General features: G+C 40.7%; 1 protein-coding gene across 11 annotated transcripts in view; it reads left to right on the forward strand.

The window, feature by feature from the left end:
• Positions 1-18,613, forward strand: part of RC3H1 (ring finger and CCCH-type domains 1) — a 58,285-nt gene extending 39,672 nt beyond the window's left edge. For 3 of the 11 annotated variants that reach the window (XM_033067562.2, XM_033067565.2, XM_033067563.2), the window contains exons 10-20: positions 2,072-2,353; positions 2,655-2,872; positions 4,157-4,533; positions 5,564-5,695; positions 6,264-6,434; positions 8,825-9,035; positions 10,427-10,517; positions 10,631-10,766; positions 12,653-12,823; positions 13,410-13,525; positions 14,507-18,613. In XM_033067562.2, coding sequence (XP_032923453.1) covers positions 2,072-2,353; positions 2,655-2,872; positions 4,157-4,533; positions 5,564-5,695; positions 6,264-6,434; positions 8,825-9,035; positions 10,427-10,517; positions 10,631-10,766; positions 12,653-12,823; positions 13,410-13,525; positions 14,507-14,660 — 2,059 coding nt within the window. In that variant the 3' untranslated portion in view covers positions 14,661-18,613. The remainder of the gene's footprint in view (positions 1-2,071; positions 2,354-2,654; positions 2,873-4,156; positions 4,534-5,563; positions 5,696-6,263; positions 6,435-8,824; positions 9,036-10,426; positions 10,518-10,630; positions 10,767-12,652; positions 12,824-13,409; positions 13,526-14,506) is intronic. The other 8 variants (XM_033067564.2, XM_033067568.2, XM_033067569.2 and 5 more) reach the window with 8 other exon arrangements.
• The last annotated feature ends 2,998 nt before the right edge of the window (positions 18,614-21,611 follow it).

A 21,611-nucleotide genomic window follows, 5' to 3' on the forward strand; every position in this document is an offset into this window, starting at 1 on the left:
ATCCAGTTTGCAGTCTAGATCCAGTACAGATTTAGGAGGGCTACCAGTTATGCAAGGGCAACATGCTGCTGTTCTGCTGGTTGTTTTAATTTTTTTTTTTAAGCAAAATGGATTATTTAGGAACTAAAAGAAATAAATACAGTGTATTTTATGTAGTATATTAGCTTGTTACTTGCTTTTTGGGCTAAAATAATTCAAAGAAAAGGTACTTTTTAATGAGAAGAATACTGCAAAGGCTCAGAATTGGCATGCAGTGTTTCTTTTTCCTTTCTTAATCTGAAACTCAAAGCATTAATGTCAGTTCATGGGCTGTATAGCCAGCATGCAGTGCACAAAGAAAACATGAAGAAGAGCAGAGCACGTGGTGTTAGAATGACAAAGACGGTTATTCATGTGAGCAAGGAATAGCACTTCAATACTTGTGTGCTGCAGAAACAGTGGAAGAGTTGTTTACCTTCTGTCATCATGCTAATCCAATGGAGATTGGTAGTTCTGTTTTGGGATGGTTTTGTTAACCTGTGTTGGGTGGTGGGTCATCAGTTGCACCTCTGAGCCAGTTGTATGTAGCAAGGACTGTTTGTCAGCTTTGCAGGGCCTCTTGTAGCCAGACTGACTCGCATGCATGGTGTTAATGTTGTCCTGGTCTGAAGAGAATGTTTGTTCAGTTTCAGATTCCAACAGTTTCTGTGGGTGGATGGGGAACTTGGGAGTTCTGATTGTTCCTTGTACCTTTAATCTTAGCTGAATTCCTTTAAGTAGCTGTTGTGTTAGTGCTCCTCCTTTTAAAAATGCTTTGTGTGAATTAATGCATTGCTGTTGTTGTGTGACCCCTGTATCTCTCCACATAGCTTTAAGTTTGGAGGGAGGTTATGGGGAAATGTGTGATCATGCTTTAGTTAGCATATTATAATCTGAACTTGCTTAAACAGCAGCTCATTCCCCTCTTGACAAGAAACAAAGACCTTTTGTGCATAAGCAAGCACTGAACTTTTTAAAATTAATTTGTGTCCTGCACATGTGGACACTGCAACAATATCTAAAAAATAAAACAACCCCAACACTAAAGCCCCTTTTTACTTCTGTCTTGTTGCTGTTAATGCATGTGGGCGACTACAGAGATTATCTAAAGATTACCCACCTTTTTCTGCAGTAATTTGTGTACCTTCCTAGTCTGGGTTCCCATCTCACTCTGACTGTTATTTATGATTTGAAAGTGTTGGCTTCAACCCTGCTGAAGAAGTAGCCTCTTGTTCAATGAAAACACTCTGGTCTGCAAATGTGCTCTCTCAGTTGCATTCTGCAATCTGAACTAATGGCAGGGGATTTAGTGGAGGACCTTCAACTCTGGAATTTGTTCTCCAGTACCATTGGCCTACTGGTTTCTATGGAACTTTGGTTAAAATGCCTGTATTTGTTCAGGCTTTAGTCAGCAGCAGTTAGATTTTTAGAATTGTGGTGTGTTCATAGAATTTTTGCAATCTTTGCAATCACTTTATCAAACAACAGAAATGGTGTAAGCGTATTGATGTAGTAACATAAATCTTGAACTGTGCTTTAAAATATACCACATGGTAGTAAACACTTGGCTTATTATTGGACAAATGGAGCAAAAGGGTATAACTTCATATTTTTCTACTTTTAGTTTTCTGCTATTAGTGTCTTCTCTGAATAAAGCAGACTTGAACAGTCTGTGATTCTTATTCTGAAGCTTGTATTACTCTATTTTATGTGATAATAGTACTTTATGTGATGCCTGGTTTTGGTTTTCTTCTCTTGAGATGCATATGTGTAAAGAAAGTAGGACTTGTAAATTTGCTGTGTGAAGTTTACCTGTGAATTCTTGATGTACTTGTCATTAAAAGTACATCCTTGTTCTGATTGAAACGCCTATTAATAGATCAGCTGTCAGGGAAGTTGTGTTCAAAGAGGTATTCTCATAAGCCTCTTGGGGAACTTGAGTAAAAGGAAGCTTTTGGTAGAATCCATGTTTGAAAAATCTTGAAAATACATCTCCTTTTGTTTTTTGGGTTCGTTTTGTTTCAACTTTTGATCTGTGGTTTTCTTTCTGAAGATTCCGTAAAATGAACAAGCGTCTCGTTCCCAGAAGACCCCTTAGTGCCTCCCTGGGCCAGCTGAATGAGGTGGGCCTGCCTTCAGGAGCTATCCTCTCAGAGGAAGGGGGAGTGGACTTGCCCAATAGGAAGACTTCTGCTCTGCCAAATGGAATTGTGTCAACAGGCAGCACAGTGACACAACTCATTTCTCGAGGCACTGACTCCGGTTATGAAACTGCCCTGAAGCCGGGGAAGATGGATCATCTGAGTAGCAGCGCCCCTGGATCTCCTCCTGACTTGTACGCCTCTTCCTACCTCTTGTTCCAATTGTTGTGTGGATAAATGTGGAGTAGAAACAAAGTAAACTAGTCCTTTAAAAAATAAACAGAACTGGGGTTGTGGTTTGTTTTTAGTGATTATGTATCAGATTAGAAAACTAAAGCTGAAATTAAGCTGCGTTAATTCCCTGTTTGCTTATATTTCAATTGGAGAAGGTGATAGAAGCCTTTAGAAGGTAGAGCATAGACAAATAACAGTGTGTTAGAGGACAGTGTGCTATACCAGGCCTTAATGAGCAGTGCCATCTTTCCACTTTTTCAGGCTGGAATCTGTTCCCAAGAGCTCTATTTCTGCCTTGCCAGTGAACCCTCATCCTGTGCCTGCTCGGGTGCCAGCAGACCTGCCCTCGGTGTCTGTCACCAAGCAGTTGCAGATGGTACCACGAGGGTCTCAGCTGTACAATGCACAACAAGCAGATATGTTTTATCAAGACCCCAGAGGGGCTGCTCCATCATTTGAGCCAGCACCCTACCAACAAGGTAAGATTGACACAAACCTCTTTCATCCTCATGCTGATTTTTAGTCTTTCTTCCCACTCTATTTTTTAAGCCCTTTAATTGGAGTTTTCTTACAAATGACGTGGATGAATGACACTAACATGGTGACTTCATAATAAAATGGAAATTGGTGGGATTTTATGTCTTGACTGAGGACTTCAATGCAAGTGGAAATACTTGTATCTGTCCAAGTGTTGCAAGTCCTTCTGTCTTCAGTTCTTCCTCATTGGGCTGGAGGAGGGATCCAGTGTGGTAAACCTTACTTCAGTTTGACTCAGGGAAAATGTAAATTAAGTGTGTGTGATGACTAAAGATAAATGAAATTAGAGGAGGGTGTTCACAAAAAAGAAAACATCATTAAAAAGAAACTAAGAGGAAAAACTAGTTATAGAGAGCACATGGAGAAAGATGATTTGAAGAGGATTTAAAAGAAGATATGGCTATCTATATGAAAACAGAGAATGATTCTTAGGCAATGAGGTTGCAGGGAGAAATGAGATAAAGTGAAGTTAATATGAAAGAAAAATAAGCAATGAAAGACCCAAGGAAGTTAAAAGCAGAAAAAGCTCTAGAAAGGAAAGGTGCAGTGGGGGAAGCCATTTCTGAGAAAGTTGCAGAGCATTGTGAAGAAAAACAAACTACTTACATTTGTTCCTTATGTGCCAGTGAACATCTGAGTTGTCCACAAAATTTGATGTCATGCACATATTCATGCTTATTTTAAAATTTTCCAGAGATCTTGGACAGAATAATAAGAATTTCAGGTAACCCGGCAATGTAGTATTTCAAGTCTTTGGTGATTTGCAGTTCTGAAATGTCTTTCTCCTGTTCAAGACACAGAACAGATCTCTAGATAACTTTAAGTCCTAATAATCCAAGTTCCTTTACCCAACCAGTGGCTGTGATATGTTGAGATAAATTGAATTTAATTGCAGGGATGAAGGTGTGCAGACCAATCTTCAGTTTACATTTTAGGTCTTACCTAGCTGAAAGCATTTGTAGCAATCTACAGAGACATTCTGGTGTTTTATTTCTATTCAGTGTAGCTGGCAGGACTTGCGGGGCATCTGTGGTGGGCTCAGTCTCACCAGCTCTTCATCAGCTACTGTAACATTGACACCATGCTGGTATCCTAGGGAGTTGTACTATGTCACTTGAGCTGTGGATCAACTTTTGCTTCTTCAGGGTTTTCTGCAGTCAATTTTTGTAGACAATCATGGTGATCCCTTTCTGTATCTTGTGTTTTTCCCCCTTGCCTTGCTTCAGGAGTGTACTACCCCACTCAGTCCATGTCTCGCTTCGTCCGCCCTCCTCCGTCAGCGCCCGAACCGGGTGCGCCGTACCTGGAGCACTACGGGCCGTACCTGCCGGAGCGCGTGGTGAGCCCGCAGTACCCGCAGCCGCAGGGGTACCCGGCCCTGGCACAGCCCATGTACCCAGCACACTACGACAGCCGCCGCGTGTACCCCCCCGTGCAGCCCTACCAGCGCGACGACGTGGTGCGGGGCAGCCCCGTGCCCATCGACATCCCGCAGGCGGCCGTGCCGCTCTACGTACCTGAGAACAGAGACAGATACCAGCAGACAGAGGCTTACTGCCCAGTGGCTCCACATCTCAGTCAGATCAGACCTTCGTGCCACAGGGTAGGGGTTCTGCACTGTGTTTTTGTAGTTGTATTGAGAGCGAAACTATAAACTGCTGAAGGAATTGAATATTTTTGTACTAAGGGGTGGCCCTTGTGAAAGTCTGAACTTTAGGAAGTGGATTAAAAACTGGAAGATGATTTAGTTACTGATCAACTCTGCTGTTGATGATAATATGTAAAAGTAGGCTGCTTCAGTGCTCGAAGTAGAAAAGCATTGTAATTCACTTTGGAAATCTCGTAAGTCCCTGACTTCTCCAGCAAAGATTAGGCTGGAGAGGCCTACTCAAGTGCAGAGGAAATTCAGTGTGGAAATGGTCACATGTGCATTCTTGTACTGCCCATCTGTGATTGACCGACTCTGTACCTAAATAGTAAACATTAAACATACTTGTCTTCATAATAGAATTAAAAATTCTGCTCTTCTGAATTTTTTCTAGTTAAATAGTTAACTGGAGGGTCTTCCTCTTGTAAATTTACAAATTTGTTAACTCACCAGCTGGAATTGAGTTCTGTAGAGTAGTTGGACTTAGGTAATTCAGATTAAAGGCTCTGAATTCTATTGCTGAGTACGGGAATTGTTTTTAACATAACATATCATAACTGATAACATAATTTATCAGTTTGAGTGTACTGTGTTTGTGTTTAATTCTATTGCAAAGTTAATAATAAACGTTACTAGTGACCCGTAGAGTTCTATCAATTTACCATATATGACTGTAATGGGAACTTGCCGTGCTGAAGGTGTCCCAGTGGGAACTTTACCAAGTTGTATCACATTGCTTGTTTGTGGGGTGTCTTGAACTAGCACTGGCTAGTGTAGGAACATGTATGTCCTCTGTGAAAGTTAACAGGTAGACTTTAACAAAGTGATCATTACTTGTTACTTTAATGATTCTGTCTATCTGTATTTTGCTCTCCTTGCAGTATATTGCTGCCTTACTTTGTTCAGATAAACAACACTTAGAAAATTATTCATTTGTACATTAATGTTTTAGGAGCTCTGAAACGTTTTCCTGTTTTTGTTTCAGCCTCATCCCAGCCTGGATGAACTTCACCGACGAAGGAAAGAGATCATGGCCCAGCTGGAAGAGAGGAAGGTGATTTCTCCACCTCCTTTTGCACCATCACCAACCTTGCCTCATCCTTTTCACTCAGAGGAGGTAAGCATATTTTGACAACAACATGAGATACTGGCATGTTTAGAAAACACTTGGGTATTTATGTGCTGATAGGTGTAGACAAGAAGGAAATCAGACCAGCACAGGGCTGGCAAGTGTAGGGGAAAGTAGATTTTTGTGCCCAGATGGGAGACCCTTGTAGTACAGTCTCCAGTATTTCAGCTGGCTGTTCATCTACCACTGGTCCTAAGCTCTCTGCTTTCAGTTCAACCAAGAAAATTAATTTTGATCCATTACTAATTGAAATAATCTCTCTTCACAGTTACTAGACTTTACTCCTGACATATTTAGAGTGAAGTAACAGCTTGATAGAGATTTATTTTTTTAACCAGTGTCAAAATACCACCTTCAAACTGGCCAAGTGAACAGTCAGCACTGGGAGCATAGCCAGGGGCTCAGAATTTCATGCACTTCATGCGTTCTCTGGCCCAGTTCCAGAAGGTGATGTATCTGATAAAAAATAATCCTGGTGATGTTTCTCAAGTTCATTACTGTTGAAGTGAACAGGGATGGCTGTGAAACTGCTTCTTCCCTTCACTTACAGAACCAGATTTTTGTTTTTGTACAGTACTTGGATGAAGACCTGAAGGTAGCTGGGAAATACAAAGGAAATGACTACAGCCAGTACTCTCCCTGGTCCTGTGACACCATCGGCTCCTACATTGGAACCAAAGATGCAAAACCCAAAGATGTTGTGGCAGCAAGGAGTGTGGAGATGGCGGTATGCAGGGATAAGGGGAAAAGAGGAGGTGATATTTCTGTGGGTTGGGAAGGACTTTCATTTACTTTCCATGATGATGGCAGTGCTTTTATTTAAGCTCAGAAATGCATTGCAGTCACAGAATGCATTTGCAGGTGTGTGAAGCACTTGGTTTTCAAGGTTATGAGCAGTCCTACCCTTGTGTAGCTGGTACAAAATTCTGCATATAGATGCAGGATAACCATTCTGCTCTGAAGCCGTGGATAGCAAGAATATTTTTTGCAAGGATTATTCTTTGCAATTACTTGAAATGCAAAAATTATTCTGTCCTGGCAGCTTGTTAATTAAGCATGTCCATCTGTTTCTCCCTGTACTTCTTTCTGTCAGAGGAAGACGCTGTAACTTAACTTTAGGCAATTCATTCTGAGGTGGCTGTTATTGCTGCTAAAGGTGTTACTAATTTTTACTTGAAGGACTGATTTTTGGCCACAAGAATACCCAAAACTTGCATTAAGTTTTTTGAGAAAAGCACAGCCAAAACATTGTACTAGGCTGTTTCTTCTTGAAGACAATTTGTAACTCTATGCTGCACTTAGTCAGCCCTTCACTGAACTGTGGGAGGTGGGCCATGGTCTTGTTATGTGTTGCTCTGTGTTTGCTAGATCAGTGTTGCAAAAGGAAGGAGTTTCTTGGGTGTTACTATTGGGAGTCATTTTTCCCTCTGCCCCACTGGAATTAAATTTGTCTTTTTTCTGTCTGCTGGATTACTTTCCTCTTAAAATCTTGAAGCCACTGGTGGGAATGGACCCAAAAAGGAGGCTTTCTCCTGGAAAAAGCAGAGCAAAAACCTGCATTTCATCTGCAGCTTTGGCCTTTTTACCTGTCCTCTTGCTCTCTGTCCTACACAGTGTGGTTGCCTGGAGTTATCATGCTGCCACATTTGACCTGGGGAAGTACTGAGATTACTTGGAATCAGCTTATTGCTGGCCAAGTGGCAGCATCCAGGAATGATAAACAGCTCTTGGCTTTCAGCCCTGCTGCTAGAAAACTGTGTAAAAAAAATTGGATTTCAATCGAGAGAAGTAATAAGGTTCTGGAGAAGTAACCTCCTTTTTCAAGGCTAAACAAAGTACTCTTCTGCCCCAGAGCTAATTTCCATGTAAGCAAAATGGGATCTCTACTGCTTTTCAGTTTTTGTTGTCCTCACAGGAAAAAACTGTCAGGGGACCTTTACTGAATTAATTCTTCAGTACTTTTTTTTTTTAAATCATTCATAAGAGATTCCTTTTTTGAAGGATAGGAATAGTATCGTCTGAGAGTGCATAATGCTGCATATTCTGAAGATAACATGCAGCTTTCCTGAGTAAATAGAAATATATTCAAATTGGATACTAACATTCTATGGCCTCGAGTTTAAAATGTAATTTTTTTCCAGAATTCCAAAGTAGATTTTCCCTAAGAGTTCAGTTTCCAAGTGTTAAATTTCTTGAGTTTAACTTCCAACTTAGTTGTTACTGCCATTTTTACCCCTTTATTCCTGCCTCAGATATGTTAACTGTTTCTAGCAATCCTTACGCCTACTGAAAGCTTGCAGAGTTTTATTTTAATATTGAACTATACCAAAGGGTTAGCCTTTAGACAATTTTCTTGGTGTATTGGCCTGACTTACCTTACTTTTTTTGTTTTACTGCATAAGGTTTTACTACTTTAGCAAATCTTGATTTTGGCAATTCTTACTATGTTACATTTTCTGGTAGCCAACAGATAACTTTCCTATTTTACTCAACTCTTTGAGGAGAGAGTGAACTTTCTCTCTTCATATGCTGACCCATTAAGGTGTTTGAGTCTGAAACTCAGTTAGAAACCAGGATGTTCCAAACAGTACTGCTACTTAATGAAAAATGCCTGAAAATATGTACTAGACGTGTCCAAGTAAGTGCAGTACTGAGAAATTCCCATTCTGATTCATCTGCAGGCTATTAGGTGATACAGTTCTTAACAGTGGGCTTCAGAGAAATTTCTTTTTGATTCTAGAAGGAACATATATTCCTCAGAGATGCTCACTGATCTCTTCTTTGAGTTTATATACGGAGAGGTTTTGTCCCTCTTCTCTTCCCATTAGACTGTCTCTGTCTCAGTTTCCATTTGCTGCTTCTCTTCTTCTGGATTTGATCACAGTTAATTTTACAGCTTTTTTTGGTGTGGTGTAGGTAATGGTCATGTTAAGGTAGACCATTAAGGAGATGTCCCCTCTGATACTGGGGTTAGAAATTGAAGAATAGGAAAACTAGTTGAAAAGTGAAGGGAATAAAGAATATGAGAGAAACTTACTGCACTAATTGTTGTGTAGGGGATGTGATGCTGTTACTTTGTGAATGAATTTTTGAGTGCCTTTTGCATGTCTTGTCCAGAACGTGGACAGCAAAGCCATGCGTGAGCAGCGCCTGGACATGCAGCGACGAGCGGCCGAGACAGGGGACGATGACCTCATTCCCTTTGGGGACCGACCAACTGTGTCGAGATTTGGGGCCATCTCTCGCACTTCCAAAGCCATGTACCAGAACTCTGGGCCCATGCAGGCCATGGCAGTTCAGGGAGCTGCCACCAAATCCATCATTTCAGGTATGATCTGTGCTCTTGGATTTTGCTGGCTGCTGCTATTTTCTTCACTGCTGCAGTGTTGTTCAGGTCAAAGACAAGGCCTGTAAACTTGTATCTTAGAAATACAGCTGTGGTGTGTGTTAATACCACTTAAAATAACTTCAGGAAGGTTGTACTGAGAGGACTGGATTCAGAACAAGGTTGCCTCAGCTTTCTGAGATCACTTGGTCTGGACAAGAGCAGACTGAGGGCAGACCCCACAGCAGTCTACAGCTTCTCCCTGAGGGGATGCAGAAGGGCAGGCCCTGATTTTTTTCTAGTGACCAGTGAAAGGACTGGAGCTGTGTTAGGGGAGAGTTAGGTTGGATATCAGGAAAAGGTTCTTCTCTCAGAAGGTGGTGGGGCACTGAACAGGGACTGCCAGAGCTCCGGAAGTACTGGACAATAGTCTCGGGCACAGAATGGGATTGTTGGGGTATCTGTGGAGGGCCAGGAGTTGGACTCTGTGGTCTTTGTGTCCCTTCCATTTCTGTGTCTGGATATTCAATGATTCCATTACTTGTTTGTGCATACACAGTGTATTTGTTTGTGATACCTTGTTGCTGTTTGGAAGAAGTTACGTCTTTCTGCCAGTCCCTCAGAAATGAAGCTTATTTTAAGTCTAGCTGCAGAATCCAGAAGCTTAGCACTTTCCCAAATGCATAATACAAAACCATCTTGATGAAGTACTGTACTGCTGCTGCCCTGTTTATGGGTAGCTGCTCTTGCAAGCTTAGTGCAGCCATTGTCTCATGTACTGTTAGGCAAAGCAAAAAAGTAGGAGTAGTTCATTTCCAACATGTCTACTTTCTAACCAGGTGTATAATATGGCTTTCTGTCTTACCCCAAGAGATTGTCTCTTTCTTGAGGGGCATTGAATAACCTTAAGAAAATATTTAATTATTATATCCCCCCAAACTTGCTTCTAGATTTTTCAGGCAGTAATTTTTTAGACTTCATTACAGGTAGAACTCTGACCTCCCTAAAAACTTAATCTTTAAACTGTAATGACCTAGGTATGTCAGAATTATCAATGAACTCCTTTTAGGAACTTCAGTAGTAAAAATAACTGCAGTCATCATGTCTGTAAGTTTTGTTCTTTGTTTGTTCATCTGCCTGAGTATCTGAAGTCCTTTGCAGTCTCAGACTCTGGAAGGCTGTCACAAACTTGTAGACATACAGAAAGAGTCATGTATTAGGCATGAGAGACCGGTCACAGAGTGTTTCTGTGTTCATTTAATCAGAAGAAATGTTGAACTTCTCATAATTGGAGGGCTGGCATTTCTTTTTCTCTGTCTAGTTCTGTGTTGGCTGAGTGACTGAAAGCGTGATTTTGTTTTAATGCAACGTGGTTTTCTTCTGTTCCCTGGTAGACTACAGTCCTTACGAAACCCATGGTGGCTGGGGAGGCTCTCCATATTCTCCTCATCAAAATATACCTTCTCAGGGACGTTTCAATGACAGGTAGGATTGCTTATCTTTTCTTTACCTTTTTCTAAATTTTCTTTTACCTATTTTTTTCTGTGTCAGTTGAGTAAAGATTTTTTTTGAAATTACCTTATTTTGCAATCCCAAAGGGAGAGGCTGTCCATGTCGGATGTGGCTGGTCATGGGAAGCAGTTGCCCTCAGCTGAACGAGAGCAGCAGCTGCGCATGGAACTGCAGCAAGTTGACCATCAGATCAGCCAGCAGACACAAATGCGGGGACTGGAGGTTGGTACTGGCATTTGGAGCAGCACTGGGGGGTGGTATGGAGAGAGATGATGCTGGTAAAGCTTTTCATGGGCTGACCTTTGCAGTGATATTCAGTAACAACACTTGATCCTGTGATGCCACGCATCAGGGCTGTGGTGCAAGTGTCAGCCTTTCTGCTTAGCAGCAGAAACTTCCCTGCACTCCACGTGCACATCAACACCATATTTGAATCTGCAGTCTGTGGTCAGTCTTGTTTGCTGTCATTCTTTCTCACTCCCCCTCTGTTCAGCTCTACTCAGAGGCAAGCTTATGGTGTAGGAGCCTGTTCTTCTTGACTTTAGCACTGTTGGAAATGTCTGATTTTATGTACAGAAAGCCATGAGCTTCATCTGTTACGTGTTTGGCTTTGTTTGTACCTGTTTCTTCCTAAATAGCACAAACCACAAGAGTCAAGAAAGTAAATATGTAATATATTTTGCTTGAAAAATTAAGGCTTAATATTTTATAGCTCCTTGCTTAGAAGAAAGGTAGTTGTAGCATAAGGAAAGATGAGTGTGTGTTTGTAAAATAATTAATGAGCTGAAATCTTTTGATTTTGTGAGACAGAAGGAGAAATGTCAAGCCATAATGAATAGTTTTAGAAAGCTTTAGTTACTTTTTTCCTCTTAGGAAAAATCAGTAAATATTCACCAGAAAATTGTTTAGGTACCTCAGCAACTATTTCTGTTAACATTTTCCCAGAAAAAAATGCTCTGAGTAGGGGATAGCAGCTTCTGCTGAAGCTATGGTTAGCTAAGAACACCTGTTACAGAGCAGGGTTGTTGCAGATTAGTTTAAGAGCTCACAATTAAGTCACAGCGTTAGTTTTAGTAATATGCATTTGTTAGTTGCTTGAAACATAGCTTGTGTTCTTGTTCTCTTGTTTGGGAATGAGAGGAGAAAATGTTTTCAGTCTTTCATGTTTGCCTTTGCCATAATACAAGAGTATTGGAAAGTTGCAAAACCTGTAAGTCCTGCTCATCATTGTTGTGATTGTGTCAGTGTTAAATTCTATAGAGTTGAATATTGAGCCCTGATTTTGCCATAGTATCAATTTTGCAGAATTAGTCAGTTATTTTGAATAAGAACAGCTTTCAGTTTATCTCCTGTGTTTAAAGTTGCATGTAGATACTGGGTATCAAGAAGTCTTCACTGGTTTGCCTATTACAAGGTTGCAGCAATTAATTCAGCCAGAGCATGAAGAACTAGATCACTTTGCTTTTGCATTGCATGAGCATTTCTGCTTGAAGACCAGCCATATGTTGGGTTGTGAGGAGTACAAGATGATGCATTTAAATGCAGAGCACACACTTGCAGAACTGATTCCCAGGTATTAGCAGAGTTTTAGAATGGCTGACATGGCTACTGCCTTTGGTAACTTGCAACTTGTGAATGACCATAGTCACTTGTCCCTCTCTGTTCCTGTTTCCTAATGTGGGTCAGTAAAGACCTACATATCGACAACTACATCTCTCAAGATGATGTAATAAAAATTATGGCTCTGCTGTAGAATTAGGTAAGTTCTACTGCTGTAAATAAAGCAGCAGACTTGCTTATCTGCAGTCTTTTTGTTCAGGGGCTTAGTCTTACTTTTGAGAAGGGAGTGGTATGTGAAGAAAACCCATGCAAATATATGACAGCAAGAGGTGTTTAACACTGCTTGTTTAAAAGTGAAAATACTTGTGTAAGTGTACAGAAACATGTTGAAACTTGCATTGGAATTGATTTCAATTGGGACATCAAGTGTGGTGAGAGGCAGCCTTGGTTTTGTAAATGAGCAATACTCTGGAATTATGGCCTTGGAGCTCTCTGTGCTTGGTGTGTTGTGTGCTCAGTTGTGTATGTGCTTGGCTTTATGCATTTAGGCTGTTAGTAACAGGCTGCTGTTGCAGAGAGAGGCGACTACCCTGGCAGGCCAACCACAGCCCCCACCCCCACCTCCCAAGTGGCCTGGGATGATCTCAAGTGAACAGCTGAGCTTGGAGCTACACCAGGTGGAAAGGGAAATTGGGAAGAGAACCCGTGAGCTGAGCATGGTGAGTGCTGGGGGGGTGGAAGGTAGAGAGATGCAGTGGAGAGCCATGTACCTGGCTGCAGCCCTTTCACCCTGGCAGAAGGGCTCCCTACTGGATGCCCACAGCTGGAGTCATCCATCTTCCTCTTCACCTCTAGTCTTCAAAACCTCCTGAGGAGTTTCTTGAGTCTTCTTCATGAAGGAGTTTAATGTAGCCACTTCAAAATTTTTTTGATTTGTCACCACTTGAGAAAGCGTGGTGTTGAATTTGATGAAAACCAAATTGTCTCCAAGGTCACTGTGCCATGAGTTCTGTGAAGTGCTTTAACCTAGGGAACATTGTCTGCAGGTACAGGCTAGTGTTCACAAGTCCGTGTGCTGTTACAGTCTGTGGCCTTTGCTTGTTGTTACAAGGATCATCCCTTCCTTTTGAGAAATACTGTGTCCTGAGAGGATGAGCACATCTGAAAGTCTGTTTTTGTCTCGCGGCTTTTGCGGGTTAAACTGTGTGACTACCGTTTACGAGCCTTATTCACTGTCCCTAGGGGATGAAGTCTCCAATTCTTTCAACACCCTCATAAAGAATTTTTATCTGTCCTTTCTTAAAGGAGAGCCAGTCTTCACTGGATATGAAAAACAAGCTGGGCACCACTAAACAGACAGAAAACGGACAATTAGAGCCACAAAACAAGGTTCCAGCTGAGGACCTTACACTGACATTCAGGTAATACGGGCATTCAACATGTCTTTGTGTAACAGGAGACTGACTTCTTGAGGGCTACTCTCCTGTTGAATAAATACCTTGCCTCACATCAGCTATGATGAGGAAGCACCTACTAAGCAGAGAGAAACACAAATCAAGTTTTTGTAGTGTAGACATGAATTAAGGAGCTCTCTAGCTGTGGAGTAGGTGAGTGGAATAAAACTGTATATAAATTAATGCAACAGAAGACTTGCAGTGTCTTTCAGAGAGGAATCCATCTAGTCAGTATTGGATGATTAATAGGGAGAAGCAGGAGTTATGCAGCCACCACAAAAGAAATCCTTATCTGCTGTTTTAGTTTCAAATAAAAGAAATCTCCCGAATGTGAAAGTTATTCCATCCTCCTAAGGTATGTGATGTGGATGTTGTCGAGGAAGGCACACCCTTTGAAACTCAGTTCACTTTCAGTTGTCAGTAGTGGACTTTTCCCTGTGCAGATGCTGAGATTGATTTCAGTTCACATTTAGTAGACAGCTGGAATAAGATGTTGGGTGGGAATGCTGGAAGTCTCTACAGCAAGTGTTTTCAAATGACCACAAGGATCTATGTGTATTCAGGCCAGCACTTACCAGAGAAGCTTGGATGTTTGCAAAACTTCATATGAGCAGTTTGGAATAATAATATTTATTCAGAATGAGCATTTTCTGAATAAGTACACTATTGCTGATGAAGTCTGTGCCTTCTTTCTATAACCGGTTCTGGAGTTCTGTGCTACACCATCAGATTGACACCTCCAGAGCAGGAACTAATTTTCTATATGGTGCTGTGAAAGTAATGAAATCAAAACAACTGTTTATATTTTTAAAATTAGGGGAAAAAAACAAAGATAAATTTTTATTAGGTAAGTTGAATGTTCTGGAATGTGTACACTGAAAAACAAAGGAAAAATCTCAGAATTGCTTCTTATCACCCACTTCTCCTTTCTCCTCAACTTCCCTTCAGCAGTGATGTTCCGAATGGATCAGCTTTGACCCAAGAGAACATTGGCCTCCTGTCAAACAATATGGCATCTCTCAGCCTGTCAGAGGACCCCGAGGGAGGAGGGGATGGCCACGACTCCCAGCGAGCGGGAGTGACACCCACATCTGCTCCATGAAGCGAGGCCAGCACACCCCGGAGTTCCTTCTGCTGGGGTGTCGGCAGCTTCCACCTTGTGTTTTTTTCCAGGAGAAACCCAGGAGCAGCAGCAGTAGCAGAGCAGCAGGTCCAGAGGCAATGTGCACAAACACAACTACTAGAAACAAATCCTGCACATAGTTCACATTAACGCATTTTTTAATTAAAAAAAATGAAAATTAGCAGTATCTGCAAAGAATTCAAATTAAATTTGTTTTTGTTCTGTGAATGAACTTTATTTTAATAACTTTGGACGCCTTGAATCCCAGGGCTTAAAAAAAAAAGATATTATATATATATACTCTGTTTGATTAATTGTATGATCTTAATGAAGTAGGTTTTTTCTTTTATTTTGGTATTATTACATACCCAGTGCATAATTCCTTATTACCTTACTAAAACAATTTGGCCACTTCCTTGTATGGTTTAAGGGTAAACAAGGAATGAGGGTTGGAGAGTAGCTGTGAATTGCAGTGTCAAAAGATGTGCAGCAAACTTCATGCTTAACGCAATTCCTCCCACTGCAAAAGACAGAGTCTTTGCAAAGGTGTGGTCCTTTCTAAAGGTGGCTTTGTTTAAGATCTGTGTATGTTAGAATCTGACACCTGAGTATCAATCTGCAGTTTGTCAGGGCTGCAGTGAATCCACCCTGAATTCCTGTTTCATGGGAGAAGAATTGCACCAAAGTAACCACTGAAGGTGCAGCACAGATCTTGCCAGAAGTATTGAGAAGCAAATTTTGCCTGCTAGATCTAATACTTCTCTAAGTAGATGCTTTGTAGGCGTAAGTCAGAGAAGCTGTGTATGTTGATTATTTTTTTTTGCTGCACATTTTTTTGCTTTTTTGGCATATGCTGAGGTAAGATCCTGGATATGAAGACCTCTTGAGAGTGATTTTTCAAGTGCTGCTCCCTCTCTACCTTCTTGGCCTGTCCTCATTTTTTCTTTCTGGGTTCGACTACTAAGTGGGAAAGCACTGGTTATGTAATAAATTACTGCATTGCTTTGGTTGGGTAAAGCAAGAGTTAATAAATTTTCTTGGGTTTTAGTTTTTTTTTCCTTAACCTTAACTCCTGCTGAGGTTATAGCAACCTTGGGCTAAGCTTTGCATTCATCATACTGTTAAATAAAACAAAAGGGGGGGTGGGAGGGGATACAGTCTCACTATTGCCTACCAGTAGGAGAGTCCAAACAGAAGACTCTTTTGAGTAGCAATTATTTAATTTGCCCAGTCAAGGCACCGCGTTTATATACTATTTCACATTGAATTTGATTATGCCCTACAGACCTGGCTGGTCAAGGATTTGATACACATATTGGCTTGGGATTCGAGCTTTCTTTTTTATTTAAATAAAAATTTATATATAAATATATATATACATATATACATAGTTATATCTGTATATATATTGGGTATGTTTTAAGAATTTTTTCGCATGAGCGCAGCTGTTGTGATCAAATGTCTGGGAGGTAGAAGCACTGAATGAAAATAAAAGCATTTTTCACCACACCCCCCCACACTTTCCATGTGTCTTAACACGGGTTTATTTCGCTCTTAGTTGAACTTTGGCCTCTTAATTGCCTGGAGTAGTTTGAAGCTTGCTTTTTTTAACGCCTCTTTTAACTTTTGGCAAAGAATCAACTTTGCACTGAAACAGCTTCATCTCCCCTTGCCCCTATTGGTCTGTATCTCCTACTTGAAGCCAAGCATTCCAGCCACTCCCTTGGAGCTGAGCAGAACTGGGGTGATGCAGTTGGGAGCCCATCAGGTCTGTTCCTCTCTCCTCTGCTCTGGGCATGAGGAGGATGCAGGTCTTTTCCTGGCTGCCTGCTCCCAAGTCACCTGGCACAGGCCCTGAGCCCTCATCCTCCGGTGCAGAGCACCACCCTCAGGTCAGCCTCTTCCTTGACTTTAATTAGTTTACTCCTTCCTGCTGTGTCTTTATTAGCGCAGGGAGCTCATCTTAGTCAAGATAATTAGTGCAATATTCTAATCTAGGTGGACAAGCCCAGAATGTGCCTTTTTTTTGACTAGTAATTGTGGATGTAGAATTAGTTTTCAAAGATGGTTGTGATAGGTTGGACACTGCAGATTCATTTTAATACTAGGAAGAAAATCTAGAGGGGCAAAACCCTCTACCTTTTATTTTCTAGTTCCCTCACCAGATTAGGGATTATTCTTTTCTCCACATTTTCTCCTGGAATTCTTCAGTAAGAGCTATTTAGATTGCTGGCCTACATATGATGAATGCTTCCAAGATCTGTGGATTAGAAGGAAGACCCTACTGGGTTTTTTTTTTTTTCCTTCATCCAACTCTCTGTGCTGTACTTTGTGCGTAATGTCCTTGTTGTGATCAATGTGTCCAGGTGAATGCCCTGTTTGCCCAGAGTTATAGTTTGGCTTGTTAAATAGTTTGTTTAATGTCTACTAACAGTATTGATTTTCGACTTTGTTTCATCCCCTCCTCCTCTTACCCTTTTTCTGCAGAGGTTTAGTTGATTAAACAAATCAAACAGCAAAATGCAGTGCATGCTTTTAAGTTTTTTTTCTGGAAACTGCACCTAAAATGTTCTGGTTTTGTGGAAAAGCTGGGAGACTGTGAGGGACAGATAGCTCTGTATGTTGTGGCAGCATTAATGTTTACAGCTAACAAATGTGAAAATGTCTGGAGTGACTCTGTCTTGCTGCACTCATTCCTGTAGCCCATCGTTGTCCCAGTCATACAGGAATTCTGGCCACCTCAGTGAAATTGGTCTTGGCTACCAAGTGATTTAGTTCCTTCTGTTGGGCAAGAGGAAGCAGTGTTACCATGGTGTCAGGGCACTGCTGCATCCTTTGGTAGGTAGGTTAAATTTTCTGCTGCACCAGGCAACTCGAACCCCATCGATAACTGGGTTCCAGCCAGATGGACAGCATGGACAAACCTTCAGAATAGGAAGCTTCAAGTGGTAGGTTAAGCTTCAGTGTGTCAGTGATTCAGTCAGTATGTAGATGATGTCTGTTTATTCTGTGGTGTTGTTTCCCTCCTTCTGTCAATGTCTCATCTGTCTGTCCTGTGACCTAGTTCTTTCTTCTTAATAGGAGAAGTTTAAAGTTTTTCTTCTGCCCTTCTTGCATGCTGTCCCATTTCAGAGTAGGACTTTTTTTTTCTGTAGGTCAGAGCACCTTTCAAGCTAGCAGCACTTTTATCCCTATTCTCTGTGTAGTTTTTTCTGAGCCCTCTGTCCCCTTTTTGCGTCTTTTTCTCCTGTGGCTTGCCCATCCACCCTCCCTGATTGTGTAACAGTGACAGCTTGCTGCCTCAAAACAGAGCATTCAAATGAATTCGCTTAGCCAATAACTTCTGTGAAGTTGCCTTTTCTAATGGTGTTATTACTCAGTGATGCACAAATGTGATATTGCCCCTACTGGTAGGCAAACAGGGGATCTGTATAAACATGGTAAACTGCTGTTTTTCTTTAAAGGAGAGCCAAAGACTTGTGCTTTACACTTTTTCCCCCCTGGTGTAGCCATTTTGATTGTCAGACATTTGTGTAGGGTATTGTGAGTTGACTGTATTATCCTAAAAACAATTTCCAGAAGTTAATGATTGTCAAGCCTTGCCCATGCATTGAATTGTGGAAAATCATTCCATTGAGTCATACAATTTGCAATGTACTGAGATGTATCTGAAGTGTTGTGATGTGTTTTCAGTCTTCCATGCACTCTCAGCTGACTGAATGGCTCATTTAGAGAGGAAGAAGGAACATAGAAATGTTATAATCCAAGAAGCCTTGTTTTTAAGTGTTTCTAAATTAAATACTTATTGAAAATTTCTTCAATTGCAGTAAAAGATAAATCTGTGTTACAAATGTGACTGACTTTTAAATCCACTGGGACGGAAAAGAATTGTGAAACACTAGCATTGCATTAAATTAGATGTGGAAGAACCAGACTTGTGATGATATTGTCTCTTGGCAGCATGGACTGAGTAAGGTAGGACAAATTTTGTTAGAAAGGGCCAGAATTGAGGTTTTGTTTGATAATACAAGAAAGCTGATGGCATTCCCCTTCCTTGAGCTACTCAAATTCTCATAGACTTGTTACTAAAGTTTTTAGGTTCAAAGAGAAAACTCTTAGAGTCAAAGTAGCATAAACCCTCATTTCCATTGCCATTTATAATTTTTGGACTATAACAAAGCGGACTTAAAAGACAGTCATCTGAAAGACCCCCAGTATAAAGTTTCTTTCCTGGACTATTTCTTTCAGACCTGCTTTTATGGTCCAAGAAATTCCATACCGGTGTTCAGGAGGCTCAACAGCAGGAGTGCCAGCCACCTTCTCTGCTGAGAAATGGGAGAATAGACCCAAACATATGCAGTGTGCAAGTTTTTGTGCTTGTGTGTGTATGGAGAAGTGATTTTGGTCCTAGGATAGATAGAAGGAACACACAAAGCAGTGTTGCTGGGGCATGATGTTACCTTCATATTCAAGTTTTGTCAGCATTCACTTTCCAAAACACAGCTTTCCATTCCTGCCTCCTAATGTTGCTGATTTTAAAACAACCCCCAAAAAATTACCACGTCAGCAACTTAATTTCTTGCATCACAATAAATCATTTCCCCTGGGGGGGAAAAAGAGAACAAGAGTTCTTGAGTTGCCTACGTGGTAATGGAGTTAAGAACTGGGAAAATACTCACCTTGCTTGATTAAGTGTAAACTGAATTTCTGAGGAGAACAAAGTACTTCCTCTAAGCCACCTTTTGTGTACAGCTATGGTGCCAAGAGATGGTGGTTGTCACTTGTGGTAAATCAGCATACAGATTAAATTGAGAGCAAATCAATTTGTGTTACATAGTAAATAGACTCTTAAAATGTCAAATAATTCATTGGGAATTTTCATTTCCATAGTCAACTGTTGCTGACTGTTTTCTGTTGGAATGTCAGGGGATGACAGAGACTGGAGTTAAGATAATTCTAGTTATACAACATAAGAAAGGGATTTGGGGAAATGTTATCCCAGCACAGTGTCCTTCTACAGTTAACATGTGGCCTTTATTCTTCTATAGGAAGAAGAATGTAACTGCTTAGTGTTGTCACAGTCTTTGAAGCACTTCTTGTGATGCAAGTAGAGCCTTGGTTAGCAGAGAAAGGAGAACATTTATTTTCTTTATAATTTTATTTCCTATTGGCAAGTGTAATATTATGCCATGGGAAGCATGGCAAGCAAAGAGGCTGCAGCTCTCTCTGAAATTTCCCAATATAAAGAGCGCATTGCAATGTGGATTTGTCTGCATCAGGAACATCGCCGTCGTTTGATGCTTAAAATATGGGGCCGTAATAATCAAAATTGGATGCTTGTAGCTTAGTAACGTGAATAATTAACTAATCTTTCCCAGGCAATCTTTGCAATTCCGGTGAGTCTGTGTATGATTTTTAGTGCTAATTGCAAGATGTGAAGCTGTTGGGAAGGTTTAGGTGCCTAACTTCATCCAGCAAGGCAGCTAATTGCTTGGATATACTGGTTGGATGTTTTTGTATGCCAGGAAAAAACTGTTTTGAAGATCTGCAAGTTTTAGGAAAACGCAATTGTCCACTTCAGTTTGAAAAATACAGTATTGGGAGAGACAGAAGCAACAGGTAGTGCAGTCTCTGGAAATAAAAAGCATTAGACATGATGGAATTACATGTGAAATGTATATGGGGTAAATGTATCTGTAAGCAGAAAAAAAAGAAAATATTGTGGAGTACTTGATGCTCAAGAAATTATTTGCTTCTTCGTAATGTTAAAAGTTTTATTAATAGTTCTGTGGCAGACACTACTCACAAGTCTTTGGCATCCAAACCAGATTGTATATCAGATGGATCCCACAACTGGATGTGTGCACTGACCTCTTTATTTGTAGCTTTTTAAAAAATAAATCTGGCAGCAGCCTTTAATAAATGCATGAAGCAACCTGAGAGGAAGCAATCTTGTTCACATCAAGCTGCTGCACAGCTCACAATTGGTACTGTTCATCTGCAGCCTCTTGTAAGTGAAGCTGAACAACATGGGCAAAACTAATCACTTTTAGAGTTTTTCCTAATTTTAAGGAGTTCCCATTCCCCCTTTAGCCTTCCTTTGCTGTGTAAGCGGTTTCCATGCTAAAAGGATCTTTCCTTGAAGACAGCAACTGTTCTGTAGCTTGGCTATTTTTCTCTATTTTCTCTTAACTGGTAGTGTCATGTTAAGCTCTTCCCCCCCTTGTATTTGTTGCTATGGGGAGGAAGAGGTGAAGCGAGATGTGTGAGAGGAGGGAGGAAGAATTGTGGGATCTGTATGACAGCTCCCACTTCTTCTTTGAAATCATCTACTTCCAGTTGTGGGATTTCTCGATATATGATTTTTTTGTGGTTTTTGTAAGCCTAATTTTCTTTGATCTTGTTAGTTCCTTACAAGTCTCCCCGAGACATTCTGCAGTCATTATCACCTTTTTGGGTGGAGTTTATTTTATTTTTTGGGTTGTTTGTTTGGTTTGTTTTTTTAAATAACTTTTTAACATTGGTGCATATATGCTTGGGATAGAGCTCATGTAATTATCCAATCGTATTGATTGTATGTGATTGTGCCCTGCAGAGGTATATTTAACAAAAAATAAAATAAAGGATAGTCTAGGTAATAAAGGAGACCATGAAATTTGTTGAGTCAGGCTATTAACTATTTCTTAAATTTATTTAGGATCCAAGATAAGTGAAATTCCATCTGTTGTTCTCATGAATTAGTGCTAAACAAAATATTCATTCTCTCCTTGTGTTTTTCCTTGCTTTTCTTCTGCTGTTTTCTTCCTTTCCTGTTTCTCTTTCCCATAAACAAAATTCTCAATCCTTCATGGGAGTGGCTGGCTCTGGGTTGATATTGTGGATATGTTCGTGACTATTGAAACATTCTCAATAGGAGTAGAGATAAAGTAG

This window comes from Catharus ustulatus, chromosome 9 (assembly GCF_009819885.2).
Source record: "Catharus ustulatus isolate bCatUst1 chromosome 9, bCatUst1.pri.v2, whole genome shotgun sequence".
NCBI lineage: Eukaryota > Metazoa > Chordata > Aves > Passeriformes > Turdidae > Catharus > Catharus ustulatus.